Source organism: Corvus hawaiiensis, chromosome 9, assembly GCF_020740725.1.
Source record: "Corvus hawaiiensis isolate bCorHaw1 chromosome 9, bCorHaw1.pri.cur, whole genome shotgun sequence".
Lineage (NCBI taxonomy): Eukaryota > Metazoa > Chordata > Aves > Passeriformes > Corvidae > Corvus > Corvus hawaiiensis.
In genome coordinates, this window is record NC_063221.1 from 24147251 (window position 1) to 24163638 (window position 16388).

Below are 16388 nucleotides of genomic sequence, written 5' to 3' on the forward strand. Positions count from 1 at the left end.
GGTGTGGCTGACTTCAGGGGGAGAATGGATTTCTGGTGTAAACTGATCTTAGGAAGCATTAGAAGCTTTTTTTTTTTTTTTTAAATGAAAAATCCACTTGGGTTACTAAAGATGAAAGATGGGATTTGTTTAAAGGTGGAAGATTAATTAAGAAAATAAGCAAAATGCCCCTGATGTGCCTCACGTAGTTAGGAAAAGAAGAGCCACCATGTCAGAATAAAAACACAAACTAGGCAGTCAGTGGTGCTTTCTGTGCAGACACAGCTTAAACCCCTGTGTTATCCAGGATTGCAAACAGTGCCCAGTTATGGTTTTGAAAATATTCAAAATATTTTGTTTGTAATTAGATGAACACAGAGAGATGTATAGAAAGCATGTATGTTGTATATTCAGCAAACTCCAGGTTTAAAGGGCATATATTAGGAGGAGAATAAATATCTCATTTTGCACTGCCTCCTAAGGTGGAGGGCGGGAGGCAGGGATGGAGCAGGGAGAAAACAGAGGCAGTGGAAACAGCAGCAATATGTATGCTTGCCTGCCTGTCTCACATTAATGGAACAGCTTGCAAGGTCTACAGGGAATTTGCATTGGCTCTGTCACTGGTATTATTTAGTTCCTTATTTATTGCTAGTGGCTTGATTGTGCTGTATTTTCCCAGCAATGAAAGCTTTTAAAGATCATGTCTGACTCCTTTTGGACAGTGCTGTCCAATTTCTCTCTGCCTGCTACCAGCATGTTGAGACGATCCAAAAGGTAATCTAAGGATTTTGCGAGTAATTCTTTGATGTTTTTCTAAGCTACTTGTTTTAATACTGTTTAGTCTTGCTTTTTGTTCCCTGTTTTAACAGATTGAATCATATTCCTAGTACGTTAGATATGATTTCTTAATTTCTGAATGATTTGTAATTGTATTCATTATAAAAATCATACTGTGCAGATCCACCGATTGTCCTTTTTAAAGATATTTATTTAAATGCATTGTTCCTTCTCATACTATGTGAATGTGATAAGGGGTTTGTTTCTACAAAATGATGGATAGATGCTTACTGAGAGCAAGCTGCTTTATTATTTGAAGTAGCAAAACAGTATTATGTTGAAAGAGGCAGCACCGTGAAAGACTTGCAAATATTTTGACTTACAGCACTTACAGTCTTCACAGAGATATGCATAACCTTAAATTTTAAATAATGCTTAATACATTTAACATCTTTTTTTATTAGAGATGTGAATATGTTAATGTAGCAGTTAATAGGATGAGTGTTTGTATTTACACTGTTCTCTGGATTTTGCTAAAATCCCATTGAAGTGTGTGAACTAATGAATGGTATCGGATCTGATGCAGTACAGGGGTGTCACTTCAAGACTGGGAAATATCAACATAATTATCGCTCATCAGGTGCTCTGTGGAGCTTAACGTTTGCAGCCTGAAAACTTACTGGTGAGACTGGTAGGTAGTTAATCCTGACTAAAGCAGTATATTCAGATTTATGAGTAAACAGTTGCAGCTGGTATCAGAATTTCTCAGCAGCTGGTTTGTTGATACAGTTAATAATCTATGTAAGACTCAGGATATAAGCTTTGGCTTGAGTTTTAGGGTGAATTTTGTTCCTCAGCTATCAGAATTTATGTTAATTTTTTTAGAGGATTGTAGCTTCTACCAACTAATATTTCAGGGGACTCTTCATTTTTTGGTATTATTCCACATTTGTGATTTAAATTTTATTAAAGTTGTGTTCTGTGCTGCCAGTGACTTTTAGAAATCTTCGTGCCAATGAAGAAAGATTTTGTAAATAAATAGAGATCTTAGTTGCCAGGAATTGCATTAGCAATGTCGTTCTTTTCAAAATTGTTGTCTTTAGCCTGTTACTTAAAGAGCTCCTCGAGATTCAGGTTATGTTGATGTCTCTGCTCCAAGCAGTAAGTTTTACACCCATTGAGCAGTTGTAGCAGTGGTTTGGTGGAGTGACAGAAGTGACAGAGATAAAGCTCCATATTTTCTTACAGATTTCTTGAATTTGGCTGGGAAGAGGAAAGGGTGGCAAATTATTGTCCTGTGCCTCCATTTGCAAAGGCTGAGGTAGGTTGGATTTGGCTTTCAGGTGCTCTTGGCCACCAACCTGTGAGCAGGTAATGAGACCTGGCTCGCTGTGAGCTGGGCAGAGCCAGGAGGAAAGGAGCTAGTTTAGGGCAGGTGAGGGAAGACACCTTTGCATAAGAAGATAATCTGTGTTAGACCTGTAGATTCTGGATCCTTTTATGACTCCTGCTTGCACAACTTTGGTTTCCTAAAGCTCACTCTGTTCCAGACAGTGCCCAGCATGCCTAAAGGCAGTATTTTGTGAAAAATCAACAATCATGGTCTTCCAAACAGAGTGGACACCCACAGAGTCTCTCATAACAAAAATAACCATCCTTGTTTTTCAATATCTTGTTAGTGTGCCATTTTGAATTTAAAATTACTCATCAAGGACAGAAACAATTTGAGAGATATTAACAAGGTTTCAGGTGTGATATTTTGTCAGAAAACGCCTACTCAAAATTTACAATTCCATTTATTTGTTGGTAGTTGAAGTACGAAAAGAAAGAAATTGATCTGTAAATCCGCTGAGCATCTTAATGGAAAAGAGATGACTTTTTATTGATTTAATCACATAAACGAGTATTAGGTATTTTAAAATGATCAAACAGCACTATGAAGGTTCAGAGCAGAGAGCTGCTGCATGAAGTCATGTGGTGGAAATCCTATTTTGCACAGGATGGAAACCGCAGCCTTCAAATGAAATATTTGAGCATGTGTGACAGTTTGCTGGGAATATCACCTTCTGCCGAGCCGGGCTGGCAGCCTGCCAGCTCTTTGCCTGCCGTCTTGTGGGTGAGGGGTGGGCAGGTTGGGCTGGTCTGAGGAGTATTGTGATAAATCACTGTAATAATGTGATTCTTGCCAGGGTATCCATCCTGAAATCCTGTGTCCATGTACGCAATGGCTTTGCTCCGGAGAGTGGTCACTGCACATGGAGTGGATTGCAGTGCTATGACCCGGGTGTTTCTGTGGGCTAACGTTCTCAGGATTGTGGCATCTGGGCACTAGGAATGGAGCACTCTATCACCAAAAAAAAAAAAATTTTTGTGTTTTAATTGGCCCCCTTTCGAAGCATTATGTTCACTTCTTAGTGCGCTTCCTTTAAAAATTATGATTTCAATTTAAATTTCTCCTGTAACTTTGGAATCTTGGGCACGTTTAGCAGCAGAGGATTTTTTGCTGTGACATATATTTGATACAGTTTTCCTCTGCTCTGTTGGTAAAACTTCTGTATGGTCCTGTTGCATTAGTGATAGCTTGTATGCTCTTAATTCTGGTCTTCTCCACCATCAATTTCTCTCAGTTTTAATTTGGTTTCACATTGCAAGAAAGGGTTACTAGTGGTATTCTGACTACTGAGCTATGGCACATTTCTCTATAATGGCTTCTGATATGTACTAAAAATCCTAGAGGGCTTGACTCCCATATGGCTTCTCCTACATTAGGAGGCAAATGGGAAGGACTCCTCTTTCTCCTCGGTGCATTTTGTTGAAATGAGCTCTCTTGTGCAGCTGGTGGGATTCTCGCCGCAGCTAATGGCTCTGGAAAAGGGAACCATCTGCTCCTCCGGTCAAAGTGGCTGGATTGTTTCTTCTTGAACGTATTCCCAGAAGGATAGAGAAAGTCAAGAGCAAACTGTAAATACATAAGTTTCTCATGGGAGGGGTGACATAAACATAAATCACATTTACCTGTCAAACTGGTTCTGTATAAATATTTATGAGTTTAAACTATAGGAGAAATACGAGAACTCTTTGGTTCAAAGGGCATATGGGGCTGGTATTCTGGTATCAGCTCTACTGAGGCATTGCCTGTTGAAATTGGATTATGGCAAGATAAAGCATAATTCTGACATATTTAAATTAAATGTCTCTGGATTTAAGTCCTTTTGTTTCTTTGCACTTTGGGCGTATCTTGAATATATGCTTGCAATTTGATATTAACAGTGCTGTAGAATTGTGCAAGTGAGTGTTTGTTGGTCTTGTAAAACTGACTTAGAATGCTGATTTCTAATGTTTCCTCATTTTTTCATTTTAATCCTCTCTGGGTGGAACAGGCTGTGACTGTGAGTTTTAATGATTTCACTTTTGTTTAGTGACTTTCTCTTTGCAAAGTTAAGGTGGGAGATTTGTGTGTTGAAGCGATTTGAAAGATAATTCTGGAGGATGAAAAAGGTGGATTTCTGTGAAGAAGGACATCTTGGATTTTTATCCCCAGTTGTCATTGATGCTTTAATTCTCTTTCCTCTTCTTTCAGTGAAGAGCTTTAGTGATACAATAATTTGTTAAAATCGCAAGAATTAACTACGTGTAAAAGTGTAAAGCAATCTTTAAGTAGCAAAACACCTCTAAAATCAGTGAGTCTGTGGAAATCGTAATTCATTACAAACAGTTCCTTGGTAGTTAAGAAGAATGCTATTCATTTTTGAAATATTCACAAACAGTAAGAGCAACCACCTTTCACTGGGGTGTAAATGAGGGAATGGAAATAACCAGGTGGCCAGGAACCCATAAATGGTGCTTTCTGATGCATTGGTGTTTTTCTGGTAGCTTTTCAGCTGCCATAACAGGACCACATTAGGCAGTGAGTCCATACATATCCCCCCAAACGTATTCGGTGTCTTTTTATGCTGATTCATCTAGATTGACATTAAAAGCTGTGTGTGTCAGAAGGATGCCACCTCCTCCATATATACATTGTCACATTGAAGAAAAACAATTAGTTTGACGCTAGCAGAATACTTACTTTTTTGTGGTAAGATAAAGCTAACGTTAAAAATGTGAGTCTATACTATAATTAACTTTAAAGTGACAGCTGTCATGCCACACATTTCCTTGCTCAAATGAATAACATAAGAAATGTTTCCCTTATGTTGGGAAGGATGGGAAAGACTTGGAAATCTGATGCTTTTGATAATACTTAGCTCGATTTTTTTTTGCTTAGCTCAGCATATTAAATGACCTCCTGACACTCATAATTGGAGAGGAAATTTCATTTAAATTACTTCTGCTAGGTATTTCAATATGGCCTTAGGACAAAAGCACTGCTTGGGGGAGAAAAAATTCCCACCTTATCTTCTGAAAATATCTCTGTGACAATAGTCTGTTGGATTGCATGGAAATGTAATGGGTATTTTGCTTACTAATGGATGAGTTTTGGGGAGCTTCCAATACACTCTCCATTACAGGATATTTGCACTACTTAAATACAATGAAAGAGGCTGGTCCAATGAATGGGAAGGAAGGTCTTCCTAAAACCTCAAAACATTTGTAACAATTCAGGCAATCCACCTGGATTGCTTGTAATTTCTAGTTTATGTGGGATTCTGTGTAAATCATACTTTATAATCAGTTTGAGTACTGTTGGCAGTTTCCCTGCTCGACTAAACCCAGGGAAAGGGTCTTAGAGGGTTAACACTGAAGTTTTCAGCCTTGAAAGCTTTTTGTTCAGATTGAAACTCTCTTGTATGAACATTTGGCTATTGCCCAGGACAAACCAGTTTTTCAAGTCAAAACCTTTGTGGAGAGGAAACGAAGCAACACACAAATTGCATACGATTTAATGAATTATTTGGATCCTTCACATGAAGGAGACTGCTGAGTATAAAATCATTTTGCACTGGTGTTTTAAGTGAGCTAAATGAAATACTGGGGTAAGAGACTGGTTTGAGGAGAGGTATGAGGAAAAGGGAGATCTTGAACTTTGCTGCGGATGCTCAGATCAGGTCAGTGCTACTGTGGAAAGTAAGACAGCGAGTACATACTGGCACGTGATTGGCCTGGAAATGTGCAGTTCTTGTGTTTAATTGAAGTCGACACATTTGGGTGTTGGAATCCTTACAAAGTCTGTGCATCTGCTTATTTTGACTTTTTTGTCTCTGACAAGTGTGTTTTAAATCCGAGCGCCCACCAGCTTAAAGCTCTGGGATGGACTTGGAGATGTTTCTGGATCTGAGGAACCTCTGCCCATGCCATGATGTTACTCTTTGCAGGTCCCTGTTCTTTGGAGACGTGTGAAGTTGTGGTCAGGAGCAAACTAAGAGACATTCTCTAGTGTGCTTGGGATTCCTGTTATTTTACTACAAGCTGAATGCTAATGTTAACAAGGAAGTGTACACCCTAGAGCAAAATGTTTTTTATAAAAAGGAGACCTTATTTAAGGAACTGAGAGATACAGCATGTCATCTTCTATCACCAGACACCTCTCTGGAGGGAAATGACTTAATTTTCAGTCAGATGCTGAACACTTGGTATTGGCCACCATCTCGGTTACCATATTGAGCAAGTAAACCTCTTTTCAAACCATTACGGAAAATACCTTTTATGTGATTTGATTCTATATTTGTAGCTAATTATCAGATAATACCTGAATGGTTTTTCTCCACTCATAGCCCAATTATCTTACTTTTTCTATTATTTTGAGGACTACAGATTAATACCTAAGTGTTCTTTAGAATAGATTTGCAGATAAAATAAAACATATTTCTGTAGTGAAATATCATAGGTTATTCCAGGCCTCTTAAAAATTTTAGTTTTAGAAGACTATTCTGGTGTATTTGTTTTTAGTTCTATGTCAGCTGAAGGTGGATGGGTCCAGAGAGCTGGGATTCAGAAGGGGGATGCTTATGAATCCTGTGCTGGGGAGTCCTTATGCCAGATATGAAATCCAAGCCACCTGGTACCAGTCCCTCCTGTCTGTCATTTTAGGCAATGCTATGTAGTAAGTTGGACGTGTTTTGAGATTGTTAGTTTAACTAATCACCATCTTTTCCTCAAAAATGCCTCAAGTTTGGTATTCAACCGTCGTATTTTATATGAGGACAAAGCTTAGTCATGTGCTGAAAATCCAAGCAAATGTTGCGCTTATATATCAGTATGATGCTTGCATGAGTCTCCCCATATTCATTACTGCCTGCTGTGTTTACGTAGTACTAAGCATGTAATTTAAACTCCTTCAGAATGAATAGAAGATGTAAACGTCACTTGACGTGTTCTATTTGATGTTGAAGGAGTTACTTCTGGTATCATGCGACACTGGCAGTGAGCATGTGCCAGAGGAGAGACTCAGAGTGACGTGAGATAAAAATCTTCTGCAGGCACACATGAGAACAGTCTTTCCCTGAATCTTTGTTCTCTGAGGAAGCGAGCTTGAATCCTGTGGTGGCTTTTGAAATTACTTATTTCCAGTATATTGGGTGTTTTCCTGTCCTTCAATTTTGTTCCAGTCTTGATTGCATGGTAAATTAGTGTGTTACAATTAGCAGACCTAATTTAAATTAGCGTAATTGCTATGGAATTTGAATACCTGACTTTCTGTAAGTGTTTGCATTTGTCTTCCTCTGTGTCTTCATTTGTGTACGTTCTGTAATTTTCATGGGTCTCATTTGTTTTCCTGCTGGCCATGCTGGTTTCAGACTATGTGGCAGGACAGAACTGGTGCAGCAAGAACACTGGGATATCACAATACATGGCTCCCAGAAATGAATTTTACAACAATCTTTTACTTATACAGAAATAGGCTAATGTTCTTTAACAGCCCTATCTTTCACCAGTTTGTCTCAGAGAAACTTGGGCTGTGTTTTCCTGTGCTTGTGAGTTTCTGCTAAAGTTTGTTAGACACCATTTGTAAAAATAATGCTTAGCTGCTCTTAGTTCCTTTAGTTATGAATAAGTGCATAAAGCATTCAAAAAGCTTTTAGCAGTTTCTTTGCTTGCATTCTGATCCAATTTTACATGAGGTACATTTATTTAATATCTGCTTTTTTAACGTCTGTGTAAATTATGGCTCTGATTTTACTAGGTTTTAGTTTTTTCTTACTTTCTCTTATGATTTCTTTTTGTTATCACTGCTACCATCCATTTATTTTCAATATATTCGTATATTTGTATGTACTTCTCTCTACCATCTTACTGTAACTGGAATTGATTTTGATTTTACTTTTCAGCCTCCTTAAGTAGAATAGCTCTTAAAACAAATACCCTTTCTTGGCAGCGGTGAACTGCTTCAACCTTTGGATGTACAAGCTTTAGCTGTCAGCTTGTGACTTCTACTGTTTGTGTTTTTCTTCTGCTCAATTTTGTGAATGATTGCTCCAGCTTCAGTCTGCTAAAATTTCAAACCCCTGTGTGTGTGTATCTATTTGTATTACACATTTGTATAGTTATTAAATGGGAACAGCCATCCTTGTATGAAAAATTGATGGCTGTTGGATAATGAACATTTGGCTCAGCAAGTAGGCTTTACACAAAAGAATGAGGTTTAACATGTAATCAGGCTTGATTGTTCCAGAAACTTCCCCGTGCTATAGATCTGATGCCTGCTCTGTGTGCCAGGGCAGGATCTGCACCCAGGGCCTCCTCCTCTTCTCCTGCCTTTTGTGGTTTTGTTGCTCCATTAGCATGAATGCCTTCTACAGGTGTATTTTCTTATTATTTTAGTAGCCAGCTTATTTGATGTGTCTGTTTATACGCTGCAGTATAGATACCTAATGTATTTTTATAAATAATTTTTTTATGTCTTTTTAAGTGTGTTGTTTTTATCTGGGACAGTGATTTATTGACAGACCTGTATCTGTAACTGAGTAAGGACCACATAAACCAAACACTTTATTTCAACACTGCAGTGTATCTCTCTACATGAATTTATACCAGTTTTACTGGCTACACCAAGCATTTTGAGTCCACAGAACTTCACCTCCTGTCTGTTGCCTTCTCTGATGTTTAGAGCCAACTCTTATCTCAGTAGCCTTTTTTCCCTCTTTGCCATTCAAGGAATGCCTTGATTAGAAAGGTCCCAAGCAGCATTTTTTCTTCAAAGCTGAAGGGAGCAACCTGAGCAATCCGAAATTCTCTCTCGGTATCTGTTTTGAATTAAAGCACCATGTTGGCACACACATCTCACCTTTGTCTTGGTCTGGTAGGGAACTGCTCTGCTCAGCCCAGGTTGAGTCCAGGCAGGCAGAGCATGGCAATTTCCTGTCTAAGACAGCTTAGTCCTGGACAAATGTCAAAAGTTTTGTAGCCTGCCTACTGAGATTACAGTTTTGTTAAGCCTGGATATTTTCCTAATACGTCCACTGGACTATTATCAGTCTACCTTAGTACACTCATGCTTTGCTGTTATTTTTTAGAGGTGTTTTTGAGGATTTTTCTCTCATCTTTGTGTGTGTGCAAACATAATGAGCAACAAATTGTTTCCAATTATTCTGTTTGAAGGCCTTTAGAGGCAGAATGTTTGTGTGTGCATGTATACATGTACTTTCATATTTTCACAGAAAAGTGGTTTTTCCCCTCTTGAGGAAATGAACTTTTCTTCATTGGACCGTCTTTTAGCAGTATCCTGTTCTTTTTTTTTTTAAATTTTATTAAGTTGATGCTGATTTTTTTCTTTTGGTTTTATTTTGTAAGAAGCTGCTAAGAGTTGGGAAACATTATTGCTTTAGAAAGGGGAGGGTCTTGGTAATGAAAATAGAAAGCACATTTTCACCTTCTAAGTTTAGAAGCAAACATATAGATTTAAACGATCATTGTAAGGTAGGCAGATTGAGACTTTGATTTTTCTGATCTGTGTCATTATCTGCTACACTTTGCTACTGGGGATGAATTTGAGAATTGCTTACCTATTCAATGGATATTTTTTATATGTTGAAACTGTGGAAAATTAAGAAAGGGAGACCAGAAACCCCAATAAGATAAAAGAGCATGATTCTCATAGCAGGCAATGGTTAGGGCACTGCCTGGGTCAGAAAGGTAGGAAGGATGAGAGCATTGATGTATCAGTGGTGCAAAGCATGATAATGTACATGTTGCAGCTTACCTTGGTTTTTTGGGTATTTTTTAAAAGGTCAGATGTTTTGGTCACTTTAGCTTCTGAGTTAAATCCAAAATATTTACAAAGCCTTTCTGTCAAAAGGTATGTAGAACTGAAAAACTGAGGGATAGTGATTTTACAAAAAGCTTCCTAAAATGGTGTGGAATTGGTTGCAGATGATGACCCGGGGAGTTGGTTTATTGTCTAACAATGTGCTCTCTTTGTTGTCTGCTCTTCTGGCACGTTTGTCCAGATGTGCTGCCGTGTTCTGTTCAGGATTTTCTGTGCTTTAATATGCTGGAAGCTGCTTGCAAGTTAAATATGCTGGGCGATTCTTAAGAAAGTTGATGTTGCAGAGCTGAGGATGGCGGTAAGCAAGGCTCACGTGCAGAATTGCAGAGGCACCAGGGGTGGAAGCATGGCCCAGCACTTGTCTGAAAGCCAAAGCAGAGCTGTAGTTCCGACTGTAGGAAAGCATGTTGTGAGTGTAGCATTCTGCCAAGCAAGCACAAACCCTGACACTCTTCAGTGGGGTTGTTATTGTTGGTCTCCATAGCTGGAAAGATGAGTCTTAGCAACAGGGCAAAACCTTTCCTGTGTAGCTCAGGAGAGCACCTTAAGAACATGTATTTTTAAAATGTGCAAATAATGTGATTGCAAACATCCTCGTCTTGTTCAGAATGTTGCCACCCTGGTTATTACACTGCTGGTCGGTCATGTGAAAATCTGTGCTCTATTGCAGTAGAGGCAACTTCCCTGACAGTCTGATTTGGAGATTATTTCTAAAATAGTGTATTGCTAGAATATCTTTAAAATTAGATCAGTAATTAATCCTCGTGCTGAGGTTTGGAACTGCAGGTAGCTGATAATGAGCTAATTTGTAACATTTTTTTTGATTCTTAAACTAAGAAAATGCGCTGAAACAAGATGAAGAGAACTGTTCATGTTGTGTGCTACTAAGCAACCAAATGAGTTTTCCTATTTTATGTAACATTTACATTAAACATGGAAAACTTTCTTTCCATTTTCAGCTCAATTGCATTATTTCCTGGATGCATCTTTGGGAGAGTGTCTAGAGGAGGTTTGTTATATTGCCCACCTGTATGTAATTGTATGCTCCACGGTTAGAGGGTTTGAAACAATATAAAATCATTTTGTCATTTCATTCTGGAATTTGTTTGCTTGGATTTTTTGGAGGAAAAGAAATGTGATAAACTATCTTCCATGAGAATTGCCAAGTAGAGACTTATTTAAAAAGCAGCTATGCTACGTGAAGCATTTAATAATAGATTTGGAGGAAATGGGAAATGAAAGTATGCAGTTATGCTTAGCTTTCATTCAATCAGCTTTTCACACTTTGTGATGTAACTTCATGGCAGTATAATGCATAACACAACTGAAGAAGGAGATAGGAATGCTTGAGAAGGTTTGTTTTATGTTTTTTCTCATTAAATAGTATCTACATATATATTCTGGGGTCTCTCTTCCATACTCAGCGATTTTTTCTTACTTTTGTTCTTTTATGCTAAAACAAAGATAAGCTTGGAGTGTGTTCAGAATAAAGTGGATTCATGTAGTTGAGAATGGCTGTACCAGTCATTGTAATTTATTGTGACATCTCATTTTGTTTGGCTTTGCAGAGTTTTTCCTATGTTGTTAATAATGCAAAAGGTCTGGATTATACAGCATGGTGTAAGCAGGTGTGCACCAGCCTCAAGCGTTAGGGAAATTAGACATAAATTTGGTGTTCACTGGCAATTTCAGCCTTTTCTTTTGTAATTTCTTAGCTTGCAGTGATGCTGCTTCTTCAATTTGTGCTCTAAATGAAGTAGGAGGACTTGTCTAACATATAGCTTGGTTTAGATGAAAGGAAAATGGCCTTTCATGCAATCAGTTAATTCCTAAGTACAAAGATGTTAATTTTCCTTAAAACAAAAGAACCATCTGCACCCATTTTACTCCTTGCTTTGTAAGTCTTGCATTGCTTGACTCTGCGTTCACCTCAGTTGATGTGTTTGGTAGCACGCTGAAAGGTGTGGTGGCATTATGGAAAACAATGTCCTTTGTGTGTTTTACCCCCGTGCCCTCTCTGGAAATCTGTACGGAAGTGCAACCCACGCTTCACAATCTTTTTCCTCTGTGCATTTCTTTTTTTGTCCAGTTTATTTTGTCTCATGGGCTTCAAAACAATGGGCAATGCAAATTTGAGTAGAGCCTGGTTTGCTGAACAATTTGCATCTGTTTCTGTTGTTGTAGTAATTAAATTGTAGAAAACTTTTTGTGGAAGAGGACCCTGCACTCAGGCAGTCAGTTTTCATTGTTGTTTTTATTTAGGTTCCAAAATTCAGTCCTATTTGAAGTTCTTCAAAAAGATGGTGGGAACAGGAATACTGTAATCCAGTCTCAAGATCATGGGAGTTAGGGATTGATCTTATACAGGAGTGAATGGCAGGGAACGATTGTCCAGAGATGCACTGGAGAAAGGCTCCTTAGTCGTTTAGTCTGGACAAAATAACCAGGAAGGAATCCAAATTCAGAATGGTTCCCTGCTCCTGGGACTTCAATGACTGGAAATAAAATGCAGTTTTCCTAGGTGATGTTGGGAAGAAGATAGTTCTGTGTCTGTTGTTATGGAGACTCTGCCTACAATCTTTAAGAAGTTGCTTATTGGACTTGTGCTTCCATCCTTCACATCTTAACTATGTGTAATTGTATTTCTTTACAACAAAAGAAGTGTTTATTGTAGGAATGTGCAACCCCCCAAACCTGCACCCTGAATAATAACACTTTTTTCCCCAGTTATTCTAGGATGAATAACTCTTAAACTATTCTTGAATGTGGAAAAAAAAGAAATCAGTTGAACCAGATGCTTACTTATCTATTTTAGAGAACTAATTATCCCTGTTGTTGGTAGTGCTAAAGCTTACAAAATTGCTTCCATCTTTGAATTACTATAATTAAGACGATAACTTCCACATCTAGTTAACATTGCTGTGCAGCTGCTGCATTCATTGACATGCAGATTTTGGATTTTGTAAATTTTCTGTCATTGTGAATAAAAATTTTAAATACTTATTTTCATTTCCAAAATGTCTGTTTCTCATAAAGAACTCTTTGTAAAGCAAATCAACTGAAACCAAACTTCTGTAACATCAGAGGAGAATTTGGTGAAGTTTGGTTAGGTGGTATTACATTTTAGGAAAATATGTAACCGCAAATAACTTTAGTAGATTTGATTGCTCTGAATTTTGGATCCCAGTTCGTAGAGATTTTTTGAAGTCACTGAATTGAATGTCAAATCTGGAACAAGTCTGATGTTTGACTTCCGAAATGTTATTTTGAAAGAAGTTAGTGCAAGGGATAATTTGGCACTCTGACAACCTGAGGTACAAAATTCTTTTTGAGGTTTACAAAATTCTAAAATTAAAATTTTCAGTCGAAGGTTGGACTTGATGATCTTGGAGGTCTTTTCCAACTTTAGTGATTCTGTGACAAATCACTAATATGAATAAAATGCATTCATGAATACTAGCCAAAATGTGATTTAAGCTATAAGTTTTCCATATATTCTATTTCTTCAAGTTGATTTCTGTCAAAGTCAATGAGAAGGCTTGTGCAATCATTGTTATCTTGTTTACTTCCATACTCCAGCAGCTTCAGCTATGAGAAATTCCTCAAGGCTTATAAATTCAGATAGATTTTGAGAAACTTCCTGATCATTATTCATTTATAATAACCAGCATTGGTATGAAATTGCTTGGTAGTGTGGGTTGGTTATTTATATTTACATTGTTTTTTTCTGTGGCCCTCGCTTTCATTACACAGATACCTCATGGGCATTAATCAGTTTTGCTCAGTGAGCTGAATATGTCCCCTGAGTAAACTGCTAAAATAAAGAATCAAATATCGATTTATGCTGAAACTGAGACATTGATTTCTTTTTCAGACTGAATATGCATATGAAACAAGGTGCACCTGTGGTGCTCACTTTAGAGGCTTGCCCTGGGATTGTCTGTGGGTGAGGAGGAGGAGGAGGTTGGTTGGGGTGCAGCTGAAGAGCCGGGAGCTGCGTGCAGGTCACAGGTACTATGCCAAATGTGCTCAGAAATAACTCTGGGCAAGGGTGCTGGCTTGGGGGCACATTTCAGTGGGTCCAAAAGCAGTGTCCAGTTACCAGACCCACGTCCGATGTCCTGCGGTGTTCAGTTTCACGAACGCACTGGGGACACTTCAGTACACGTAACAAACGATATTTTTACTGCAGGCAGAGAAGTTAATGTTAGAAATAGTAAAAGCTCTATTTCCATAGTGATGCAAAGGCATTGTTTCAACTGTTTCCATATAAAATATCCATTTTACTATGTGTTTTCAGAATTAAATCGAGGTGCTCCTGTGTTCTCACAGATTTCTAGACTCAGGTTTGGCCACGTGGTTGTTCGACCAGGGCAGGGAGGGCAGCACCTACAGAGCTCTCCAAGGGCTGGAGCTCAGCCCTACAGCTCTGGGCCCTACAGAAACTCTGCACTATTAAAATTGTGTTTTGCCTAAACTGGAAGACCTGGAGGGGATTTGCTCTCTGAAATTATGAAGTGGGATCTGAGGGGAAAAAAAAAAGGTTAACAAGACCCAAAGCAAATTGTGAGAGGAAAGGAGGCTCAGGGCAGGGCTCGCCTTGTGTTTAATGAAAACAGCAAAACTTCAGCTTATAAACAAATAATAATGCTTGAAATCTCTCTGGACTGGTTAAAAACTTGGTTTTTTTCTAGTTAAGAAGTAAGAGATGTATAGCCAACCTTTTCCCCCTTACTTTCTCCTTTTTTTCTTATGCAGATTGAATTAATTTTTGAGCAAAAAGACATACAGTATTGTTTTGAGAATTTGCGAACAGTAATAAATAATAATAATTAATACAATTTAAAGGATTAACAGTGTGATCTCCTCATTATCATTGGCCTGGTAGCTCAGTTTTGAGCCCAGCACTGTCTGTCTGGCTAAAATGCATCTTCCAGGAAATAATTTTTTCTTCAGTGGAACTGTTTCTGCCAACACTTAAATTGACTGGTTTGAATTTCTTTGGCACAAAGCCCTGCTTAAAGCCAGCTTTGCTTCTTTCATATTTAGCTGTTCTTTAGGAGGTGCTCAAATGCTGTCGTAGTGACTTGTTGGGGAAGAGGTCATCCCACTGAAGTCTGCATGTTACCTCCTCCCTTCACCCTTTTTTTGTGTTTCAGTGACTACCAGAACTTCATCACTCTAGTTCTGCATTTCCTCTAGGATTCCTAGATCGGTTAAAAGTTTTTTCTCTGTATGCAGGGAGCTCTCTTCAGCCAGTAGAGAGTATGATTGTACTTGTATATTTTTCTCAACTTATAACACAAATTTGAGAAGTTGGGTGTTGTGTTATCAGTCTTTGCGTTTAAGCTTTGCCTTAATGCCAACATACGTAAATCATAGAAATGGCTAAACAGACCCAAGTGGTGTTTCTCTTTTGCAGATGAGAGATCCAGGAAAATTAAAAGTTATCCGATGTTGAGGGTGCAAAGAGAATAATGTTTTATTCCCAATTTGGGGCTAGGCTTTCACTCCAAACCATTCCCTCCTCTGAGTACATTTGTGTAAACCTGACCTATTTTAAGGGGTCTCAGCTGTTCTTGCTCTCCAGCCCCTTAACTCTTTCTCTTTTGGCTCCTTATCTTGGCAAAGACAGCAGAGAAAATGGGTTTGTAAAACTCTGTTCAATTGGGAAAACGCAGGCAAGCAGTTAAAAAGCTCTGAGTTTGGGACAGTTCCCTTCCCCTGTTATGCTGTGGTTTAAATATACCAAGTTTCCATAGCCAGCTCCAGACATTGCTGTGGTAAAGTGTGCTTTAGGAACTCTCTTTAGCAAAGAGATACAACTGTAGAGAATGGAGCTCTGTTTTCTCACTGTACTAGTGGTTTTTATTGAGCAAGATCTTAAATTCTTACATTGTATTTGATAGTAAAACCCAGGATTGTTTTTTATTTCTTACATAGTAACATATATTACACTAGAATACTCAGGAATTTCATGTTGCAAGAAAGATTTTGTGCTAATATAAACAATGATTATCTGGTATTAATGTTGGAATTGAGTATTCTGGGTTTTTTCAGCATTTACTGGAATAGTGTAAGTGAAAACATGTTAAAAATATCCATGAACTGAGATTTTTAAGCTTCTTAAAATCAGGCTGTTAGTTTTTCCATGAGATGTGCACAATGGCAATCAGTTTTTGGATGGACTGTTGTTGAATAATACATGAATGTAAATGGAGATTGTATGGAATCAGTTGGATAATTTTGAGGAATGCTTTAAGTACACTAAAGAGCCTGAATAGCAGTTAATGGTGCTTCAACTTTATTACTGTTTATTATAGTTGGCAGTTCAGTTGTATTTTTTTCTGCATCAAGTTCTCCAGTTTCCTATAGAACAGCAATAAAATAAGCTTACAAATAATAATAGTCAGATGCACTGTATCCT

The 16388-nt window shown here is 38.1% G+C and overlaps 1 protein-coding gene across 9 annotated transcripts in view; it reads left to right on the plus strand.

The window, feature by feature from the left end:
* Nucleotides 1-16388, plus strand: part of MAST2 (microtubule associated serine/threonine kinase 2) — a 188708-nt gene that overhangs the window by 104604 nt on the left and 67716 nt on the right. Inside the window, exon 1 of one of the 9 annotated variants that reach the window (XM_048312258.1) lies at nucleotides 633-753. The exons of the other annotated variants lie outside the window; for them this stretch is intronic. Coding sequence (XP_048168215.1) covers nucleotides 680-753 — 74 coding nt within the window. The 5' untranslated portion in view covers nucleotides 633-679. Of the gene's footprint in view, nucleotides 1-632; nucleotides 754-16388 lie in introns of those variants that run through there. 9 annotated transcript variants of the gene reach the window in all.